This window comes from Apis mellifera, linkage group LG4 (assembly GCF_003254395.2).
Source record: "Apis mellifera strain DH4 linkage group LG4, Amel_HAv3.1, whole genome shotgun sequence".
In the NCBI taxonomy this organism is placed as follows: Eukaryota; Metazoa; Arthropoda; class Insecta; order Hymenoptera; family Apidae; genus Apis; species Apis mellifera.
Window position 1 is genome coordinate 12,992,594 of NC_037641.1, and position 22,292 is coordinate 13,014,885.

General features: G+C 40.7%; 2 protein-coding genes across 7 annotated transcripts; both read right to left on the reverse strand.

Moving 5' to 3' along the window:
- Positions 1–1,169: 1,169 nt before the first annotated feature.
- Positions 1,170–11,580, reverse strand: LOC410982 (protein croquemort). Of its 3 annotated transcripts, none has more exons than XM_006569296.3 (10): positions 11,142–11,580; positions 7,207–7,433; positions 6,403–6,569; positions 5,179–5,323; positions 4,901–5,104; positions 4,283–4,494; positions 3,617–4,025; positions 2,787–2,860; positions 2,493–2,718; positions 1,170–2,420 (listed from the first exon to the last, which is right to left on the reverse strand). In XM_006569296.3, the coding sequence occupies exons 2-10, from the start codon at positions 7,321–7,323 to the stop codon at positions 2,256–2,258; spliced, it is 1,719 nt and encodes a 572-aa protein (XP_006569359.1). In that variant the 5' UTR covers positions 7,324–7,433; positions 11,142–11,580; the 3' UTR covers positions 1,170–2,255. The 3 variants fall into 3 exon arrangements, with proteins under 3 accessions (XP_006569359.1, XP_016767260.1, XP_006569358.1); XM_016911771.2 differs by lacking the exon at positions 11,142–11,580 and adding an exon at positions 9,623–9,841; XM_006569295.3 differs by lacking the exon at positions 11,142–11,580 and adding an exon at positions 9,441–9,841.
- A 231-nt stretch (positions 11,581–11,811) lies between these two features.
- On the reverse strand, positions 11,812–21,858 carry LOC551628 (protein borderless). 4 transcript variants are annotated; one of them, XM_006569293.3, is made up of 12 exons: positions 21,246–21,845; positions 20,909–21,051; positions 16,670–16,898; positions 15,648–15,784; positions 15,412–15,556; positions 13,878–14,152; positions 13,665–13,799; positions 13,332–13,594; positions 13,059–13,234; positions 12,954–12,998; positions 12,706–12,885; positions 11,812–12,610 (listed from the first exon to the last, which is right to left on the reverse strand). In XM_006569293.3, the coding sequence occupies exons 1-12, from the start codon at positions 21,460–21,462 to the stop codon at positions 12,387–12,389; spliced, it is 2,169 nt and encodes a 722-aa protein (XP_006569356.1). In that variant the 5' UTR covers positions 21,463–21,845; the 3' UTR covers positions 11,812–12,386. The 4 variants fall into 4 exon arrangements, with proteins under 4 accessions (XP_006569356.1, XP_006569355.1, XP_006569353.1 ...); XM_006569292.3 differs by having other exon boundaries at positions 15,648–15,814; XM_006569290.3 differs by having other exon boundaries at positions 12,954–13,234; positions 15,648–15,814; positions 21,246–21,858.
- Positions 21,859–22,292: the final 434 nt, after the last annotated feature.

The window sequence follows — 22,292 nt, forward strand, 5'->3', positions numbered from 1 at the left end:
TGATATTGGAAGTCACGTCCAACCCTATTCCGCTTTTAACTTTTTTTTATCTAATCATCGATAGAGATATCCGCTTGAATACATATTTAAGAAGAAAGGTAATTGAAACGGAAGATAAAAATGCATAATATTATTGTAGAGAGCTTAAAGAATTTTTTATAGTATAGGACGTGCACAAACGTTATTTGTTATTAAATTAGTGTTTTATCGGTGTAGAAATAAAAAATTTGATCACGAATACAAAGACAAATCAAATTTAAAAAACTACCATATTCTGAAATACTTATTCTGAAATACCACGAAAAATCAGAGTATTTACTGTGTCCTGTACCATTTGGAATGATGTAAAAAAAATTATATTCAATCACAAAAATCGATAGAATTTTTTATAAATATTTTCAGCATTATTATACATATCAAATAATATTCGTAGATTCTTATAACTGCTATGAATAGTAAATAAATTTATGTCTAAAGAATTATGGAAAAAAGTGGATTTTTATTTACGATATTTGAATAAAAAAAATTTTTAATTAATAAACGACGAAAAAAATTAAAATAATAAGATATCGAAGTATTTTTTGAATTTTACGAAAGATAAAAGATATGAGATTAACATTATTTCGAGAATACCGCAATTAAAAAAATGTAGAATATATGTAGGAAAGATATAGTGGAAGAAAATGAGAATTGACGGTCAGCGCCATCTCTTGAATATCTTCAGAAAATGATTTTTCGAAGCGACATTTGTGTGACATTCAATGAAATAGTGCTGATTCCATAATTTTTACTCTATCTCTGATCCTTCTCTTATTTCCTTTTCTTATCTATATTTGTCCCCATCCACACGTATAAAAGTATCGATTGTAACGATCCTCCGAATAGATAAAAAAAATGCAGATTGAACGTTTGTTTCGTATCTCGTTTGCGATTCGATTAAAAAATTAAAAGAGAAAATACACGAGCGTAATGCAATTTATTTTTATCAACGAACGATATATTCGAGCACTTAGTGATCCATCGATGATAAAAAAGCATAATTTAATTGCACCATACGAATAATTGCAACATACGACTTGGGTCTCCGTTTTCCATTTTTAAAAAATTTTTTTTGCCCGAATGAAAACGATATTCCACACGCAACACGTTTGAATAATTATACGGCGATAAAAATTTTGATTTTTTTATTAAAATACAATACAAAATCGTTTTATAATGGACAGACGTATTTTTTTTTGTAGTTACATTAATGTATCTATACGATAATACCTAACTATCGATTTAAATCTCGCAATTTATGTATCACGTTTTGATTTATATAAATCGTTGGCGTTCATGGCAATCTTACGAACAAGTGGTGAACAAGTAAAAAAACTTAACAGGTTTCTCGATAAGTTTGGCACAAAAGTAGTATTTGGAACGTAGATAGGAACATTGATATCGGCGATAATATTATTATTCATTCGTATAACTAACCGTAGACACACACGACACAACCAATACGATCGTTGAACGACGGCCGTGAAAGTAAAGTTTGGCCTAATTGACATGTCTCGTTATCTTTGATCGTAGCTTAAACGAGTATAACCGATATTTACGGTTGAGCAGAGTTAAGAGTTCCTTGGTCCCGTTTATCTATCTATTTACATGTATAATTACGCACGCTGTTAAACCTCGAGCAGAATCAATTTTGAAATCGATATCCGATTTCAAATTCTATCAATAAATCATCGAAGCATCGTTCGCGCTCTCGTCGCAAATACATAATTATATTTGATTTTTATTGGATAATAAAGATAGGTACATACTATCGTCGAATCGATGCAAACTATTTTCGGATGCTCAGCAGAGAGATACTGCATTTTTATCGTCAAAATTGATTGAAAAACGCGAAAGATTCTTCGCATCCGATTATACACGTCCATATCTTTCTGTTATATAGACATTAATTAATTTTGCCTACGATTCTAAATTCGATACAAAATCCGGTTGAAACGTCAACCTAAAGTGTAATGATGATCCTCGTGTAACAAGTTAAAAAAAAAAAATTTCCTTTTCTCTACTTCCCTATATTTTGATATATATATATGTGTGTATATATCAAAACTCGTCGCACAAGAATCTTCGCTTAATTCGCATAGCCAAACGTAGCGTTGAAACAACGCACGGTTCGAAAGAGAGAATCCTTCGATCGTCAATTGGCATCTATCGAGCATGGATATATCCGATCGATGCACGTTTCCTTTTCCCTATTTCTATTTTTGAGTGTTCAGCTTCGATTGTAGATCCATGTTAAAACACTCGATCGAGTTGGGATACAACTTCCGATCGTTTCTCACGTGCACGTCGTCGCCCGTGTTATTCTTGTCCAAGTAAACCAGTTCCGATTTCTTCGCCGATGCCATCTCTTGCTTCACGCTCTGTCAACGCGAGAACGATAAGAGATCTTAAATACTGGATACGCAAATTTGTATTAAACAATTTCCACTTACCTTGTCGATAGCTATCGAAGTGGCGCGTTGCCTGTTTAACAGGTACAATATAACCATTGTTAGGATTATCAGCGATCCGACGAGGATCATAATCACGCCTGTGTACACGCATACGTTGGGCAAGGACAGAAATTTCTTCAAATCGTTGACGAACTTCTCGGTCGCTTCGACCTCCAACGAGAACCACATCACCGGAAAGTAAATGGTCGGCACGGACTTGTACAGTCTAAAACAGAAATCTATCGTAAATATACATACCTGTCCGATCTAATTATCTTATGGAAACGCACTTACGTCACTGTCTTTGACGGTTCTAGCAGTATATTGATCTGAAACTTGGCTGAAACCTTGAGAGGAATGCCCGTTGTCTGGAAAAAAATTAATCGCTTATTCGTTTATTGGCGGAGAAAAGTCTCGCGGAAAGAACGGAAAGTTTCGATTGGTTAATGCGGAAAAAGGAAACGCCTACTTTCACACGCATTTTTGTCTCTACCATGATATTCACATATACTAATTCAAAAGGACGATCTGTATCTAAACTCGGAAGCATTAACGTAGAATTATATATACATATAGAATTCAGAATATTCTAACGTATATAAATTATAATGTAAAAATTTTTTTATTTTTATACGTAGACTAATTATAATTTGTAATAATAGTTTAATTCAAATGTTAATTTCACGTTCGAATAGTTAAGATAATAATTGCAAAATGTATACAAATAAGATAGATATAGTTAGTTTCGAAAATATATATATTTCACCTTCCAGTTTTAAACGATTATCCTAACATGGTTTCATAAATTTTTATGCTTTCGAATATAGCTCTTCCACTACACGTACTGGTGCTAAGTTTGTCAACAAAGCGTTTGGAGTGGGGATAAACGGTCCTAGCGAAGGACACTTTTTGCCCCTGTGCCGTCCCAAGAGACTTTTTTCCACCAGCGAACACTATTTATTTCTTTACACGATCGCTTTGTTTTCGCGGTGGAACGAAACGGAATAAAGTATTTTAGTCGTTTAAAAATCGAGATGTACGAAGTTGGGCAAATTGGATGTATGAAATAATATATAAACGGATGGAAAGGCAGAGGAGGGGGGAAAACCTCGGTTTTAACTTACCGGTTCGAGAATTATGTAGGAATCGTATTCCTCGTTGGGCTCGAGGAGTCCGGTTATCCGTTCCCTGAGGCTCGGCTCGCCTCTGTTAAAATAGGGCAGGCTGGCGAATACAGGAGCTCCGTGTCGGCACGAGCTGACGTTCATCAAACCGGCAGGACTGCATCTCCCGTTGCAGAAACAGTTGCCTATGTTCACCACGTCCGGATCCTGTTCCGGAGGTTCGGTGGTCTCGGTCGAGTGTTCGGCATCGAAAAAGTCCTCGGTGGTGGTTGTCTGCTCGAAATACTTGGCCTGTTCGTGGGGATAGCGTCGCTTCGTGTTGTTTCCCAACGTTTTCTCGCCTAGCACGTAACGATATCCCTCCAATCCCATGTGGTAACTCGTCTGCGCGTACTCGTACGTCAACGGTCTGGAACGGAACGAAAGGGAATCGAATTCGAATCGAACGATGGAAAACTTATCGAAACTTCGTCCTCACAGTGGGAGGAGAGGAGAGTCATGGCGCGTAAACGGGATTACCGGACGATCCAATTTACGCGTCTCTCGAAGGTCAACGAGGAGGATGCTCGGCAACAAAGCTTGCTCTCGCCGGCGTTTAATTTTGCCCGTTTCGACAGACGAGACTAATTAGCGCGGACCGCGTAGAGGCACGCGTCGCAGACTGACCTGCACAGATCGCCGCTGAACAAAACGATCTCGTCCTTCTCTCTGTACGGCGGCCAAAACTCTCCCGCGCTTCCCTCGACCACGTTGCACGGGCTGTTGAACAATTTGCTCGTGTCTCGATAATTCCATTTCTTCACTTGGCCGAAGTTGGCCACGTTATCGGTGCCCGTGTCCATGTTGAAGTGGCCATCGAACGTCGTAGAGCCGTTCCTCTGAAATGGCCACGCGGATTAAGGAGAGCTTTCGTTTTGAGAGTGATCTTTGAAAAAGAAGAAAAAAAAAAAAAGGAAAGGGAAAAGGCGCGGATAGAATGAGACACATCGTAGGATTAATCCGCCACAGATGTAGGTACACGAGTGACGTAACAAATTAATACATAATATGCCTCCCATTGCTTTTCATTTGTCATTCACCGACCTACACGTGACCTGTCCTATTCAGTACTAATTTAAGTCTCGCTGCGAATAATTTATAGCCGGCTGCAATGCCGTTGCTACAACAGCGCAAATCGCATCTTCGACCTTCTGCACGCCCTCGACACTATTAGATAAACAATCTCACAGTTACCACTTACTACTATTCACCTATTCGATCGATCATGGAATCTCTCAATCTTACCATGTAAAACCATCCGAATTTGTCGAACGGTGGTATGTCGTCCGCTATGGCCGCCATTCTTCCAATTTCGATCAACGAGTCGTCGTAACCGCGGAACAACAGCTCGTCCACCGTCTTCGTTATGTGCACGTTCGACGTGGCGAGCATCAACGAGAGGGTGCTTTGCAACGTGTCGGCCCAATACCGCACCTTGTGTTTCGCTGACTGAAAAACGACGCGACATTGTAAATATCGGATATCGATCAAAATTGATGAAAATTCAATTTTTTTTTACTCACGATCGCCACGGTATTCAGTTGCGTGACGCGATCGTTCAGGGAACCGTTCGTAAGCTCCGGCACGAAGAACCACCACCGACGGTTGAAATAACTGACCGTGTGATTCTCAGGATGGAATACCACGTCTGCTTTTTGCCTAATCTCTCTGAAATTTCCAACATATTCGCGTACAATGGAATATTTTATTTATTTCGAGGGAAAAAAAAGAGCGACACGGAATTGCGATCGAAATCGAACGTTTATTATTACTTACGTAACTTCCTGTATATCGATAATCATACGAGGATTCGTTACGAGTAACGAAGCGTATTTCGATAAAAAAAAAAAAAGAAACATTCGTAATCACATTTACGGATAATTGGGATCGAGCAACGTGTTATTTACACGAGTAAGCGCGGGTGAAGAAAAAAATGGGAAAAGTTACGTGAACGAGTCACGGCTCGTAATCAAGGGGGGAGAATAGGTTGGTTGCGTTGGACGTCGCGCGATGGCCGGGCAACGCTCAATTAAGCGACGTGATTAGAAAACTGTGATTCAGTCTATATATTCTTGCGTGCACCGTTGATTAGATTTGACGCGACAATCGTTGCCGGACGCATCTCGCGATCCACTAACATTCCCTTATCGCCACAATTTTTCTCGCGCTCTCTCTCTCTCTCTCTTCTTAAAAAAATCGTCGACTCGAACGACTTCGAAAAGAATCGTAGCGATTAAAAACATTCTTTTAACGAGAGAGAAAGCAATTACCGACGGAGGAATCGTTATGTGCAACGTTTAAACCCTCCTACGCGCTTTGTTACTGGTCGAGTTTTCACCGCTCATTAAGATGTCAATATCACGAGGTTAACTGGATACGTTCGTTCGTTATCGTGATTAGGTCGAGGGGCTGCCTCGTGTCAAAAGTTCGATTCAATTCCACGTCTGCTCTTCCCCACGCGAAACGAGTTTCCCTTCCTTTTTCGCCCGAATACGAAAGGATTACATCTATTTATAACGCCGTGTTTTTCCTCCGTATCGAATACACGGGTAACAATTTACTTTTACGCAACGGTTTCCGGTTCGACCGCAGCGTCCCCCTCCCTCCTTTCGATTCTTCGATTTCCGCGACAAGTCGGAACGAACGATGATAATTAATCGATATACCACACGCTAAGCGCTCGACGCTTAACAACGTTTCGTTGTTAACTCGACTTCTTCGTTGTCCAATCGTGTATGCTGGCTTACCGAAACACGTAAGGGCCGAGCTCGACGAAATTGGGCTTCTTGCCAGGCATGCGCAGCTCCTCTGGATTAGTCCAATTGAAGAAACGAATTTTAAAATACATGGGCGGGAGGGCGCTCGTGTCGTTCCACACTTCGAACGCTTTCGATGTTGTGGTTAACGGTATCTCCTGGCGATAAATGAAGAAAGAAAAATTGTAATTTTTTTTCTCCGCGAATCAAGCGCCATCAAAGATCATCATCATCATGTACATGTTTTCTAAATTGGCATGAACAACGCTCGTTATTCGCACAAGCCCGAAGTCGAGAGATTAAAAAATGAAACGAGTTGTTTGTTGTGAACGAGCGCGACCTTTACTTGCCGGAGTTGTACACGCTGTGCACGTTTCTCCGCAATGAAAAATTATTCGTCTAGCGCAACTCTAAAGAGATGCGAACGATTAATTGAACAATCAACCACTTTTCCAATCGCGTTGGGAACATAACGACGAGACACAAGCGAGACTACCGACTAAGAATATCTTGTTGTTCGCCGAGAAAGTAGTCTCTCCCCGTCTTCTTATTTTCATCGATCCGAAAAAGAAGAGAGCAACGATTTTTATCCGTTTAATCGAAACGGGAAACAAAATCTCGCGTATAAAGATTAAACGTATAAAGATAGAGAGATAAAAATATCCTATCTCTCAATTGGCAAAAATTAAAGCGTCACAATTACAAGTTTCTAATTAAACGAAATAACGATTGATTCGAAAATTCGACGTGGAAGGGATTCGTTTATTAAATTGAACGGAACTGGAAGAAGCTCACCTTTTGAAGAATGTAATGAAAAATGGCGGGCGAAGTGAAATAGAAAACAAGGCCCGACACGATGAGAAGTAAGCCGAGAAAACCAAGGCCGAGGGACTTGTTGGTCCAAGGCCTCATGGTGAGCGAAGCTCGTGCACGTGGAAAGTCGTTCCTAGGCGGTGTGTTACGTCGATCGGATCTGGCGCCGGCGTCGCTCTCCTCTCGCTTCCTCTCTCACACCACGAAATCTGAAGCAAGCATAAAATTTATCTAATCAACCAGTCATTGAGCTATTTCTTCTTTACGCTCTTTTCTCCCTCGTGTGTGATTCATGCCTCGCGTGCCGTGTATACACGATGCGCTCGCCGACACTTGGAAACGAGAACTTCTGGCGTTCGTAAAGGAACTGCGAGGGAACCGCGGCCGTAAAAACCGTTGAGAATTCGAACTCGCGGCTACCCGAGCGTTTCACTTGGAGAATCATTCATCGCTTTGTCGCCTTCAATTGGAATCTATGATTATCCTTTTAATTTTAAATTCATTTCGTCGATTTGATAATTGATCCTTCCTCTTCTTTCGCCAATTTTTAAATTCGGTTAAAAAGTATAATCAACGTTTGTGCACAATTGTCACATAAAGAAAGGAACAGAATAACGGTGTAATCTATATTTAACGATTTTATGCGGATGAAGCAAAAATATTAAAGCGCGCACAAGCGTTTATTAATATTAAGTTTCTTTTTTTCACGCGTATATATATATAAAAGAAAAATATGTAAAATGGACGAGAAAAATATAAATTTCGCGACGCATTACGCGATAATTAATTTTATAATAATTCCATATAAATTCCTACAATCGGCGGAATATATCGTTTAACTTGATCAAACTTGAAATTTAACGCGCAATAATACGAGTAAAAATATAATAGTAAATCTTATTGTACGATGACTGCGTGAAAGAAACGATTCCGATTGATTTATTCCGCATTCGATGTTCCGTATTCTTTACACAATTTCCCAATACATCCAATCTTTCCAATAAATCTTCGAGATGCAGCGTGGAAAAAATTCCATGTAACTTTGATCTTTGACAAATATATATATATTTTTTTTTTTTTTTTCAAATATATACAAATTGCACGCGCGTTATGTTTACGACTTTTTTTTACAGGATCAATCATCAATACGTTTCCGTATACGCTCAAAAGTATCAGCTTCAAAGTATTTTTTACCGTTTCCAGCCATGACGCGTTTTTCTTTTTTTCTTTCTCATTTATCCATTTATCCATTTTCCATCTTACGATCGCGCGATATATATTGGAAAACTTTCGAGGAGCACAGTGGTACACCGATGTATAGACAAAATAAGGTAATTGAACGCGAGAATCGAGCACAACAAATATATAGTATGCGTAATATTTGTGTGCGTATGTGTACGTGTTTATATATATATATCGAGAGCGATAGAGATTCAGAAGCAACGTATCATCGTGTAGGAAAGCTCATAATGGAAGCTCATTTATCGATTCACTATGGTGTAATACGGTTGATATCGCGACGAAACACACGAACCGAATACGTTTTCTTTTCTATTCGTTTTTCGAATTCGTTCAGGGATTCGTTCTGTTTTCGTTTCTCGGTGTCATCGCTTGACCTCTCGTTTCTTCCCGATCGAGTTTGTTTTTTTTCTCGTTCACGTTTCCACGCTAATTCGCGTTACACGGAGATAACGCGGAAGGTTATTCGAAAAGAAAAAAAAAAAAATAAAACGAGAATCGTCCCTGGATATTTCGTAAGCGAGGCAGCGAGACGTCGAATTATCGACCGAGTCGCAGGATTTTTCGTCGTACGGCAACGCTGTTCCCGCGCCAGTTGTTGTTCCTCTCGGCGCGGACCAATTGACAAATTGTTTCCTCGTTAAAAACATCTCGTTTCCTTTCTGAGATAAATACACACGTGGTATCCTATATATTCTATATTACTGTTATTATTAGTAGCATTGTCGTTATTATATATTACGAATATTAAACTCGGATAAACTTCAATTATTAAACCGATTATACACCGAACGTGAACGCGCGACGAAACGGCGACGGATCGAACGGAGAGTTGGCAACCATTGACACGAACTTTGACACGTGACTACCCTTTGTCACGTTTCCAACGTTTCTCGTCGAAAATGTAAACGGGTGTATTAGGTTTATTAACAGGCGGCCGAATGACAATAAAATACCGCGACACACGATCGACTTACTCGTTTTCACGCCGCGATTCCTTCCGATGTGAACGGGAGAAGGAGGAGGAGGGCTCGTCTCTTTTTCTTCTTCGGCCACCGAAACACACCGATGATAACGCGAAACAAAACAACCGTGACGAGATTATCGATCAAGCTCAATCACCTCGGCTCTACACAACATCTGAGGTTGTATACAGTACCGCTGTTACTGCTGCGTCCAATGAATCAACAGGCTGCATATAATCTGACTATTGGCCGCATCCCCACCACTTAGGGACTTATTTCTCTCCTTTGCTTGTATCTTCGGATACCCTCGTCGCTCCGCTCACCCGCCCCGCGCTTCTTCCAAACACTCTCCAAGAATTTTCTCCCTCTTAACTAAGCGTTCACGAATCCCTTGCGCTCCGTTTACGTGTGTGAATACCACGCGCGTCGGTGTACGAGCTGTGTACGGTGTACAAGTGGCACGGCCTGCCAGAACTTTAACTTCCGTCCAACCGAACTTTAACCGCTCGCCTCACGAAATACGAGCGTCGCATTCGCGCCATGCGCACAGGCCAAGTTTCGTCTTAAATTAATCGTCGATGCGTGCTCGCTGCTTATCAGTTTACAATGGGAAAATTATAATTAGTAGATAATCGCTTCGATCGTTCATTCGAATAAATAAATCGGTTAATGATGCGTTCGTTATTATCACAATTTTTTTTTTTTTAAAAGCGCGCGATCATTTAACGTCGTCACAGTTCGGTCTAGAACTTCAACTTGCGTTAACGTAATTGTTGATATAGTAATCGTATCACCGTTACTGTAATTATTTAACTCGAGTATACGTTGATTTTCTCAGTCAAGGATACAATTATCGTTCGCAAAGCTATCCGTGCGCGGACAGTTTCGTTCGTTATCGCGTTAATCGATAACGCGTGACCAATTCGAAAAAAAGGAAAAAAAAAAAAAAAGAAGCAACGAAAAATTCTATTTACGCGACTTACATACATATATATATATAATCTTATCTCCGTAAGTAAAATATATTTCTCTTAACCGTCTTTGAACAAGATATATGGATACGTTTTTCTCTCTTTTTTATTTCTTTTTTTTTTTCTTCTTTTTTTCTTTCTCCCTTCCTTCTCTCTCTCGACTCATTTTACGTGTGGTTAAATCTTGACCACCGACACTGCTCGAATTCTCACTGTCTCGTCTCGAGATACTACTCGATCCGATATTTATGGAAGGGCATGGACGGAAGGAGTGGAGGAAACGTTATTACGAGGGACGATCCATCACGTGACCCGCGAGACAATGCACTATCTAAAACCCAAGTCGAGGTTATCGCGGAGGGAGAAGAAAGGAAGGGTTGTCCCTCACGGCACAGGTGGTAAGCCACAGAAGTGCCTCGTTGCCCCTTTTTTCAACTCTCTCCCTCTCTTTCTCCGTTCGAAAGCCGTTGATCTCTTCATTGGCGAGCGTAATCATTTGCGAGTAGTGGCTTCTGTCCATTAATTGACCCGACGATTCCGTCGCGATTAACGATCGTTTACCCGTTCGAATTCGCACGAAATTTTCGAATTTTTCGAAAAGTGACTTTGAAATTCGACGAGATCAAATTCGATTATATTCAATAATAATAATAATTATTATTATTATATAAGAGATATTTTTAATTTCGATTCTCACTGTTGGTTTCTTTGTTTACACTAGATAGAAAAAAAAAAAACTTACCGATATCTCGAGAGTTCACATCGCTGAAAAGTAGTTGAAAAGTAGTGGAAGACGTTGGTGAGAAAAGAATTTTTTCATTCTCAGATCCACGTAATAATCCGTCCAGCGATAAAAGTGGCGGTGGGGAGGCGGATATTTAACCCGATACATAATCGTTCTGTTCTCGTTCTTGGCCGAGATCGATAGTCTCCAACGATTCCGTCCGATTCGAACGAACAATTTCCAAAACTTTCCCCCTCGAGTCATTCGTCATCGTTACGTAAAATGAGAAAAGAATCTTATCACCTGTGTGTAACGGGTATCGCTTCAGTTTGCTTTAATCCGATGATTATGATTAATCATCGCGTAATCCAGCGTATTTACCCACTTTCGACACCGAGAGAATTGTAGCAGGAACGTTCCCCGGTGAAACACTATCCGTCACTGGACTATCGTCATTTGGACTCGGCTGGCCGACCGTCGTCCGGTCGCCTACGAAGCCTTACGAATGTCCTTGTAGTCTCAAGACCACGCTCCACGTATGTAAATAGTTCGGCTCGAAACGAGAGAATAGCGCGGTAAGCCGATTACCGACCGCGTTCAAACAATTTTCGAACGGGAAGGAAAATAGCGTATACGTATACCATAATGTATATTGTGTATATATATATGTGTATGGTGGAATGCACAGTAACGTAATCGACACAATTTATTTACAATAGAAAAACATATCGGGTGTATACATACAACAGTTTAGCCGAGTATTATTATATGGGAGAGACGTGGTCGGCCGTTACGTATTAACGGCCGTCGCGCCGGGTTAAGAACCCCTATGCTCCTCACGGCTTCGTGTATACCTCCGAATAATGAACAAATGCCAGATCTAATCCTTAATAAACGTGCACTTATCTAATAAAGCTTTTAAACGATACATAATGTGACACGATGCAAGAACGCAAGAACACTCGTATTAGTCGTAACTTATATCTACGTAAAACACGATGTACATAAAGAGAAGAAACTTTTTTTTTGCAGCGTTCAAATGGTCCTCCCCCCTTCCCTCGACCATCTATGCGATCGATAATTCCTATGTTACATAAAAACGGTTACGACCGAGAGCCGAGAGATGCCATCTTCCCCTTCCCCTTCTCCTTCAACTCCTTCTCCTTCTCCTTCTTTTCTTAATCTATCGATGTCGCTACTTTTTAAGGAAAAAACGGATTTCGAACGAAGGATAACCTCGCTCGACCCATTAACTGTCCGTATTTATTTTTCGTTGGACGATTGACAAAAACGTTTCCTCGCCCACCATATCGCGGCCAGGGCAGCTGCCAGGAATCCTATCCCCGCCACTATGCCCATCGAAATCGCTCTGTTTCTACGGTACGCCGGTACTTCGAGACTGACGCGATCGCTCGTTGCCACGTCGTCCGAGATAGACATAGCGGCAACCTCGAACGTGTAGTAACTCTCCTCCTCCAGCGTTTTAACTGCAACAACGTAAACGATCGTCCGATGACTCGAGTTACCGATCGTATGGACCGAGCATCACGGAATATATATATATATATATAGAGAGAGTTACCCAAATAGTAAGTGTCGGTCGTTTCCGCTCTGCCGTACAATTGCTCGGACGGCCCACGGAACCATCTAACGGCGTACAATCTCACTTGCTCCTTCCCGTAAGCAGGCGGCTCCCAAGTGACGAGATAGCCTTGCACGGTCGCTTGCACTCTCACGTTCAACGGCGGGCCCATCCGATCGTCTTTCAGAGATATACATCAATATACACGAGGCTAGGAAAGTAAACGCGTCGCGTATATAAAATCTTACCTGGAGGACTGCGATACTCCGACGCCGAATTCTCCTCCAACGAATCTGAAATATATCTCGCATAGAATTTTCGACGCGATATCTCGTGGAAAATGCGATACGTACTGGGCTGGGTGAATATACGCAACGTTTTACTGAACATCCCGTCCCCGTGTTTGTCCTGGCTAAGCACCATGAACTCGTACTCCCGCCCCGGATTCAGATTGTTTATCGTCGCCTCGGTGATTTTTCTCGACAAGATCTTCATCGTTCTCCACTCGGTCGTGTCGGTTGGCCTGTACCTGTATCGTACACGTACGGGAGGAATAGTAATTTTGGTACGCTCAATCATTTACACCAGCGTACCAAAGGTAATATTTATATGTTTATAGATATTACCAGACCGAGTATTCCATCTTGGGTCTCACGTATCCCGGCACCCAGGTCAACGTGACAGCGTTGTTGCTGCTGTTGGCGCTCAAGTTGTACGGCGCCCTCGGAGGGACGTTCAACACCATTAATTCCGTGTCCGCGACCACCGTCGCGGCTTCGTTGCTCACCGCGCATTGGTACAACCCCCTGTCCTGCTCTTGTATCCTGTCTATCGTCAAGTTGCCACCGATTATAATCGTTCTGTTGGTCAACGGTATTGGCGAGCCGTCCTGTCGCGCGAGACCCACGTGTTATTATCGATCGAAAGGGAAGAAAATTTAGCCGAAAAAATAAATTCACCTTGTACCAAACGATCGACGGCCTGTGAGATTGATCTCCATCCTTCGCGTCGCAGGGTATCTCCAAATTCTCTCCCAATTTCCTTATGTACAAGTGTTGGGGGGTGACGGTGAACACGGGCGGCCTCTGCACGATCTGTTCGAATTTATTTCTTCGAGTTAGAGAACGGAACGAGATATAATCGAGAGGCATAAAGAATAGTTGATCACTCGCCACGGTGATCGACGGACTGGGTCCCTCGGTCCCAAGCTCGTTGTACGGCGTGCAAGTGTAACTTCCCGAGTGGGTTTCGTCCACCTTGCTGAAGTAGAGGGAACCGTTCCTCCTGTAGAACACACCCTGAACGTTGTACGGATCGAACAGAAATCCGTCCTTCTCCCAACGCAGATTCGTCAGGGGCGGATTCGCCCTGAAGTGGCAATCGAGAAGGGCTGGCTTCCCGTAAGGGAGGTACACCTCTCGGGGAGCGTAGATCACTTTCGCCTTGTCTGTATTTAATAAATATTTATGTATTAATATATTTATGTATAATTATTTATGTATATATATGTATAATATGTATATATGTATGTATAATTATTTATAAATTAATATATGAATATTGAATTAGATTTTATATATATATTTTACACTAAATAAAAATAAATATTATAAAAAAAAAGTATATGTTTATATTTATAAATTATTTATAAATTAATATATGAATATTGAATTAGATTATATATATATATTTTATACTGAATAAAAATAAATATTATAAAAAAAAATACAAGTATATGTTTATATTTATAAATTATTTATAAATTAATATATGAATATTGAATTAGATTTTATATATATATATTTTATACTGAATAAAAATAAATATTATAAAAAAAAAATACAAATATATGTTTATATTTATAAATTATTTATAAATTAATATATGAATATTGAATTAGATTTTATATATATATTTTACACTAAATAAAAATAAATATTATAAAAAAAAATGCAAGTATATGTTTATATTTATAAATTATTTATAAATTAATATATGAATATTGAATTAGATTTTATATATATATTTTACACTAAATAAAAATAAATATTATAAAAAAAAAGTATATGTTTATAAATATACTTTTTATATAAATAAGTATATATTTATAAATTATTTATAAATTAATATATGAATATTGAATTGGATTTTATATATATATTTCATACTGAATAAAAATAAATATTATAAAAAAAAAAATACAAATATATGTTTATATTTCTATAGAATAAATAATATATTTAAAAAATAATTGTAAATAATATAATTTAATTAAATTTATGTTAAATTTGTATACTAATATATATAATTATAAATAAAATTGATATGAATAAATAGATTATAAAATTAATTTTTAAAAAATTAAGTTAAATTATTATACTAATATTTTTAATTATTAATAAAATTTTATAAATGAGAAATAATTTAAATAACAATTAATAATTAATTTCAAATAAATTATAAATTGTAGTTTTTGAATTAATTGTGTTGATTAATTGTATATGTAAAATATAAAAATTTATTGAAAATTGAAGTAAAATTACAATTAATAGAGAATTCTGAATAAATGAAAGTTTTATTTGGAAATTAATTTTAGTAAAGATAAATATGAGTGTTCGAGGGGAAATTTTTCGTGTCGCTTTTTTCGATTCCCCCTCTCTCTCCCAAAATTCCAGACTCGCGGAGATATTCTTTTCTAATACTTGCATTGGACGTTGAGGAAGGCGGAGGCGCTCTGCTGGTCGCCGGTCTCGCCGGTAACCACGCAACTGTACTCCCCGAGGTCGCCCATGGAGGCCGAGTTGATCGTCAACGTGCCATCCTCGCCGATCGACGCCCTCCTCTTGAAATCCTGCGCACGAATTTTCCATCGCGATCGAATGCAACTATTTATAGTTATTTCTAATCGATGAAATGGAGGGGGGAGAAGAAGCGGGTTGTACCTCGATCTCAGTGATTTCCACCCCCTCACGTAGCCAGGCGACGACCGACCTCTCCCCCTTGGCCACGCAATCGAAATCAACCGACTCGCCCTCCATCACTGTCTTGTTGACGGGCGGAACCGCCAGCAAAGTCTCGCCTGGAACAGACGTCGGAAACGGCGACGCACCTGGGTTGAACGATTTAACGAGTCTGCCCGGTTTCAGGTTAGTCAAGCGTCAGCGGGATTATTTTAACATTCGGGTCTCTTTGATTTTTCTTAGTTTCGACAGCTTCGAAGGAATTATTATATTATTACATTATCTTTCTCTCTCGAGTCGGTTAATAATTAATCGTTTTAATATTCGGGTCTCTTTGATTTTTCTTAGTTTCTTTTTTTAGTTTTGACAGCTTCGAAGGAATTATTATATCATCTTTCTCTTTCTCTCTCGAGTCGGTTAATAATAATTAATCGTTTCAATGCTCACTTTTTTTTGTTAATGTTATTTCGTAATTTGGGAGGCACGATTGTGATTCTTTTTTTTAAGAGAGAGGCGAAACGAAGCGTTTCATCTCTCTCGTTTCTTTTTTTAAGGAAGGAAGGGGCGCGCCGCAACTGCGCCGCGATGACTCAATCCCCCATTAACGCGTAACAGAACTCTGGCGGGCAAAAACCACTAGAATTCCGTCCCCGTTAACGAGTGAATCATCCGGTTTAATCTTCTCTCCTCGTCGAAACGGAATTCGAGAATCGTGCCTCCTCTCTCTCTCTCGAGAGAGCGAAAGGTGCAAAAGGGGTGCAAGATGGCGAATAAATTTTTTTTTTTTCTTTTACTCTTTCGCTGCGAAGAGAAATCCACTGAAAGATTTTCCTCTCGATCCAGCAGATTAGTATAGATGGTAGTAGTAGCAGTAGTCCAGTAGCCAGTTTCAATGAGCAACAGGGTTAGTCAGCCGGCGTTTATTAGCCGCGTTAATTCCTTTGACGGCTCCGTTGTTATCGAGTTAACGTCGGTTGACGCGGTCGCGAGAAAGGGCGACTTACCATCTATGGCGAGGTGGAACCACGTGCCGTTGTTCCTCGAGTTTGGGGTCCTGTTCGGGAAGATGACCCTGCACTCGTACCATCCCTGGTCGCTCTCCCGGATGTTGGTCAAGTTGATGCTCCCCTGGCCGTAGCCACGGCTCGCGGCGTCTTCCAACAGGTGCACGCGGCCCTCGTAACCCAACCCCGTCGAGTATTCGTTGTGAAACCACGAGAAGATCGTCCTGCCCTGCAATCAACCGAGAATCGTTTCTCTCTTCCTCTCTGTCGCGCGAGGAGGCGAGTTTCGCTTCCTATGTGTGTCTTTCTCAGGCTCTGGAAAATTAAGGGAAAAGGAAAGAAAAAGAAGGAAGAAAAAAAGGAACGGTGGAACCCCTTCGAATCTTTCTCTGTGTCTTTCTCAGGCTCTGGAAAAGGAAAAGGAAAGAAGAAAAGAAAGAAGAAAAAAGGAACGGTGGAATCCTTTTCTCTCTTTCTCTTTCTGTGTCTTTCTCAGGTTCTGGAAAATGAAGGGAAAAGGAAAGAAGAAAAAAGGAACGGTGGAATTTCGAATCTTTCTCTCTTTCTCTCTCTGTGTCTTTTTCAGATTCTTAAAAATGAAGAGAAAAGGAAAAAAAAAAGAAGGAAGAAAAAAGGAACGGTGGAACCTTTTTCTCTCTTCCTCTCTTTCTCAGACTCTGGAAAAGGAAAAGGAAAAAAGAAAAAGAAAGAAGAAAAAAGGAACTTCGAATCTTTCTCTCTTTCTTTTTCTCTGTTTCTTCTCAGACTCTGAAAAATGAAAGAAAAAGGAAAAAAAAACGGTGGAATTTCGAATCTTTCTCTCTTTCTCACTCTGTTTCTTTCTCAGACTCTAGAAAATGAAGGGAAAAGGAAAAAGAAAAAGAAAGAAGAAAAAAAGAACGGTTTGAATCTTTCTCTCTTTCTCTCATATAGGATGCGAGTTTCGCTTCTTCTATGTTCCTCAGGCTCTTAAAAATGAAGGAAAGGAAAAAAGAAAAAGAAAGAAGAAAAAAAGAAAAGTAGAACCTCTTCGAATCTTTCTCTCTTTCTCTCTCTGTGTTTTTCTCAGGCTCTGAAAAATGAAAGGAAAAGAAAAAGAAAGAAGAAAAAAAGAACGGTGGAATTTCGAATCTTTCTCTCTTTCTTTCACATAGGATGCGAATTTCGTTTCTTCTCCTCCTTTCTGTTCCTCAGGCTCTGGAAATTGAAGGGAAAAGGAAAAAAGAAAAAGAAAGAAGAAAAAAAGAAAAGGAACCTCTTCGAATCTTTCTCTCTTTCTCTCTTTGTGGCTTTCTCAGGCTCTGAAAAATGAAGGTTCTGGAAAAGGAAAGAAGGAGAAGAAAGAAGAAAAAAAAGAACGGTGGAACCCCCTCGAATCGTTTCTCTCTCTCTGTCTCATATGAGGAGGCGAGTTTCGCTTTCTGTGTGTCTTTCTCAAGCTCTGAAAAATGAAAGCTCTGGAAAAGTAAAGAAGACTCGAATCGTTTCTCTCTTTCTTTCACGTAGGAGGCGAGTTTTGCTTTCTGTGTGTCTTTCTCAAGCTCTGAAAAATGAAAGCTCTGGAAAAGGAAAGAAGACTCGAATCGTTTCTCTCTTTCTTTCACGTAGGAGGCGAGTTTCGCTTCTTGTGTGTGCGTCTTTCTCAGGCTGTGGAAAATGAAGGGGAAAAAGAAGAAAAAGAAAGAAGAGGAGAAAAAAGAACGGTGGAACCCCCTCGCGGTCGAAACGGCGCTAATCGTCCCTAATCGTCTGACAATGCGTTAGCAGTGACCCACTAGGCTGGACCCCTCGTGTCGCGGGCTCGTCACTAAATATAATGCAGCCTTGCGTCCCGTACTCCAATTACCGTGCTGTTCGACAGGGGAGGGGAAGGGGAAGGAGCGAGAGAGCATACCTGTTTTGCATACGCATCAGGGACCAATCGGGTTAAGTTCCACTTGATTTTATGCGCTAGCCATGCGCGACGTTCAATTCTGTTTCCGGCCCGCGGTTGCACGCGCGCCCGATGCAACATCCGCCTCCGAGATCTTCCCTCTCCCTTTCGCTCCCCCTTCGTTCAGCAAAAGGAACGAAAAAGGAAACGAAAGATGCGGTTTTCGATTTCCAAATTCGCCTCCCCTCTTCGGTCTTCTTTAAAAAGAAACGAATAACGCAGATTTCTATTTCCAAATTCGTTCCCCCCTTCGCTCTTCTTTAAAAAGAAAACGAAAAATGCGGATTTCCATTTCCAAATTCGTTCCCCCTTCGCTTTTCTGAATAAAAAGAAAACGGAAGACGCGGATTTCGACTTCCAAATTCGATTCCCCTTTCGCTCTTTTGAGTAAAAAGAAAAAGAAACGAACGAGGAGCTTTACTGCTCTTTGTAGAAAGAAACGAATAACGCGGATTTTGATTTCCAAATTCGCTCTTCTTCGTAAAAAGAAAAAAAAAGAAAAAAAATGAACGACGTTTTGCTTCTCTTTGTAGAAAGAAACAAATAGCGCGGATTTCGATTTCCAAATTCGTTCTTCTTCATAAAAAGAAAAAAAAAAGAATAAAAATGAACGACGCCTCACTTCCTTTCGTAAAAAGAAACGAATAACGTGAATTTCGATTTCCAAATTCGCTCTTCTTTAAAAAGAAAACGAAAGACACGAATTTTGATTTCCAAATTCGCTTCCCCCTTCGCTTTTCTGAGTAAAAAGAAAAAGAAACGAACGATGCTTCGCTTCCCTTCGTAAAAAGAAAACGAATGATGCGGATTTCAATTTCCAAATTCGCTCTTCTTCGTAAAAAGAAAAAAAAAGAAAAAAAAATGAACGACACGGATTTCCATTTCCAAATTCGCTTTCATCTTTGCTTTCCTTCATAAAAAGAAAAGAAAACGAACGACATAGATTTCGAATTCCAAATTCGCTTTTCTTTAAAAAGAAAAAGACATGAACGACGTGGATTTTGATTTCCAAATTCGCTTTCACCTTTGCTTTCCTTCGTAAAAAAAAAAAAAAAACGAACGACGTAAATTTCGATTTCCAAATTCGCTCCCCTCTTCGCTCTTCTTTAAAAAGAAAAAAAAACGAAAGACGCGGATTTCCATTTCCAAATTCGCTTCCACCTTTGCTTTCCTTCATAAAAAAAAAAACGAACAACGCGAATTTCGATTTCCAAATTCGCTCTCTTCTTCGCTCTTTCTTAAAAAGAAAAAGAAAACGAAAGACGCGGATTTCGATTTCCAAATTCGCTTCCACCTTTGCTTTCCTTCATAAAAAAAAAAACGAACAACGCGAATTTCGATTTCCAAATTCGCTCTCTTCTTCGCTCTTTCTTAAAAAGAAAAAGAAAACGAAAGACGCGGATTTCGATTTCCAAATTCGCTTCCACCTTTGCTTTCCTTCGTAAAAAAAAAAAAACGAAAGACGCGAATTTCCATTTCCAAATTCGTTCCCCTTCGCTCTTCATTCTAAAAAGAAAACGAACGACGCAGATTTCCATTCCCAAATTCGCTTCCCCCTTCCCTCCTTTTCTTCACGTAGATTTCCATTTCTAAATTCGCATCTCTTCGCAAAAAGAAAGAACAAAAAAATCGAACGAAAAATCGCGGATTCCGATTTTCATCTTTTAAGAGAAGTAGAAGCAGAAGTTTGAGGAAGAGGAGGAGGATGAAGGATGAAGGATGGAGACGAGATCGGCGCGGTCGCGACCGCGATGATATCGAGATATCGGGACACGCGCGCTTCCCACGCGGATCGAATTCGAGCCAATACTGTAATACTCTCCTTCACAACGCTTCGCGGATCTGACGCCCCGCCCCGACCGCGATCTCACGCGCCGACAAAATGCCCACCGTACGCTTTTAACCGTAACCTCGATCGATCCGGCCTCGTCAATCTCCATCCCACCGCGGGCTGGAAGAATGGAAAAGAAAAAAAGAGAGAGATAAGCCTTCCTCCCCCCTCCCTCTTCCTCTCCTCGTAGGATACAATCAAGAACGCGTATTTCCAAGTCTCGTATTTCTGTGGGAAACCGAAGTAACGAGTCGCAAGGTAAACAAATGGGGAGGAAATAACGACGAGGCTATCGTTTGTCGCGTCTTTTGTTGCGCAATCAATCGAGTTTATGTGCGCGTTATGAAGGGAGATTTCTTTCCTCTTCTTCTCTCCTTTCTCGATCTCTCGAATCGAAGTAAATACAACAATCGTTTCCAATGTATATATCTACGGTTTCTAGGATGGTTTTTTGGAAAGAAAATGGCGGACTTACGTCACGATTCCATTGAAGGATGTACGGTATCGGTGTTTCGTGGGGAAAGTCCAAATCGCAATTGAACACCGCGTACTCCCCCACTCCTGCGTTCAGATAATTTGGCTCCTTCTCCTCTTCCAGTATCAAGCTGTGCCCGGTAGCTGGAAAAATTAAAAATTGCAAAGGATTATATGGGAAAGGAAAGGAAGAATATCGTCGCGTGACAACTAACAATCATGTATATATATATATATATATTCGACTCAATTTTAGCAAATTGGTTAATTCTCCAACGCGTTACGCGCTTGAGAATCTTCGAGTTTCCTCCAAGAAGAGAGGGATATTCAAGACTCACCTTGATAGCAAAGGAAGATAATCAACAGGCGGTGAACGCCAAGGATCGCTTTGCTCATTTTCCTTCGTGGCGACGTAGTCTCGACAATCTCGATGATTTCGCTGTTGTCTTCCGTCGTCGAGGACGTCGGTCCGAGAGATATCAGCAGATGATGATTCGAATCACGGCTCGTGGCCGACGACGAACGCGGCGTACGAAACACGGGAGCGAAACACATGTGTCATCGCCGATGTGCACTCATCCGAACCACGGCCAGCCACGCTTAAATGGGACGCGACACTTTCGATCCGGATCGATCAGCACATCCTCCGCCGCGTTCACAGACGTTCACTCGCGACGCATCCTCCTCCTCCTCCTCCTCCAACGCCTCCTCCTGCCTCGATCTGTTCGTCCGCTTCTTCCAGCGATCCGCCCGCGATGCGATCGCCGGGAACAACGTCTTTTATCTATCCCCGCAGGCACAGGCAGGGATATATCACGCGGTGGATGCGGTGCAGCTGCGGTCCACCGTGCGGTCCGTTCTCTCGCCGAGTGTGGTCGCGGTGATAAACGAGTAATCGCTCCGCCTCGCTCAATCCGAGCGGATACGACGCCGAACGGCGAAACGGTAACGAGCGAGCGGGAAGGGGCGGCACGCTTGTGCCAGCCCGCTCGAGGTGGAGGGAGAATCACTCGCTGAAGGTACCACGCCGATTCCTGCGCTCGCGGTTTCTCGTCTACGTTCCAACGAAGAGGAAAGGGGCAACAGGCTGTTTTTTCCGCCACGACGCACCATCTCGCGGGAAAAAAGCATCCTAGAGGCCGTGGTTGCACTTTGGAAATGATTGTATTTAGTTTGGCTCGAGAGAGATTCGGAAAAAAAGAATCTGCCAGAGAATTCTAGAGAATCGGCAATGACTATATTTTGGAAATGATTGTATTTAGTTTGATTCGAGAGAGATTCGAAAAAAAAGAATCTGAGAAGAATCCAGAGAATTCTAGAGAATCGGTAATGACTGTACTTTGGAAATGATTATATTTACTTTGCGCGAAAAAAGTTGCCAGAGA

Bases quoted from the DNA above. Each gene is read 5' to 3' on its own strand.
- LOC410982 (XM_006569296.3), bottom strand. From the start codon at position 7,323: ATGAGGCCTTGGACCAACAAGTCCCTCGGCCTTGGTTTTCTCGGCTTA. The intron at 4,026-4,282 runs GTCAGTCTGCGA...GTTCCGTTCCAG, and splicing joins TTCAGCGGCGATCTGTGCAG to ACCGTTGACGTACGAGTACG. The intron at 2,421-2,492 runs GTAAGTGGAAAT...TCGCGTTGACAG, and splicing joins CTTCGATAGCTATCGACAAG to AGCGTGAAGCAAGAGATGGC.
- LOC551628 (XM_006569290.3), bottom strand. From the start codon at position 21,462: ATGTGTTTCGCTCCCGTGTTTCGTACGCCGCGTTCGTCGTCGGCCACG. The intron at 15,557-15,647 runs GTACAACCCGCT...ATTCGTGCGCAG, and splicing joins TGGAAATCACTGAGATCGAG to GATTTCAAGAGGAGGGCGTC. The intron at 13,235-13,331 runs GTAATATCTATA...TGTACGATACAG, and splicing joins AAGATGGAATACTCGGTCTG to GTACAGGCCAACCGACACGA.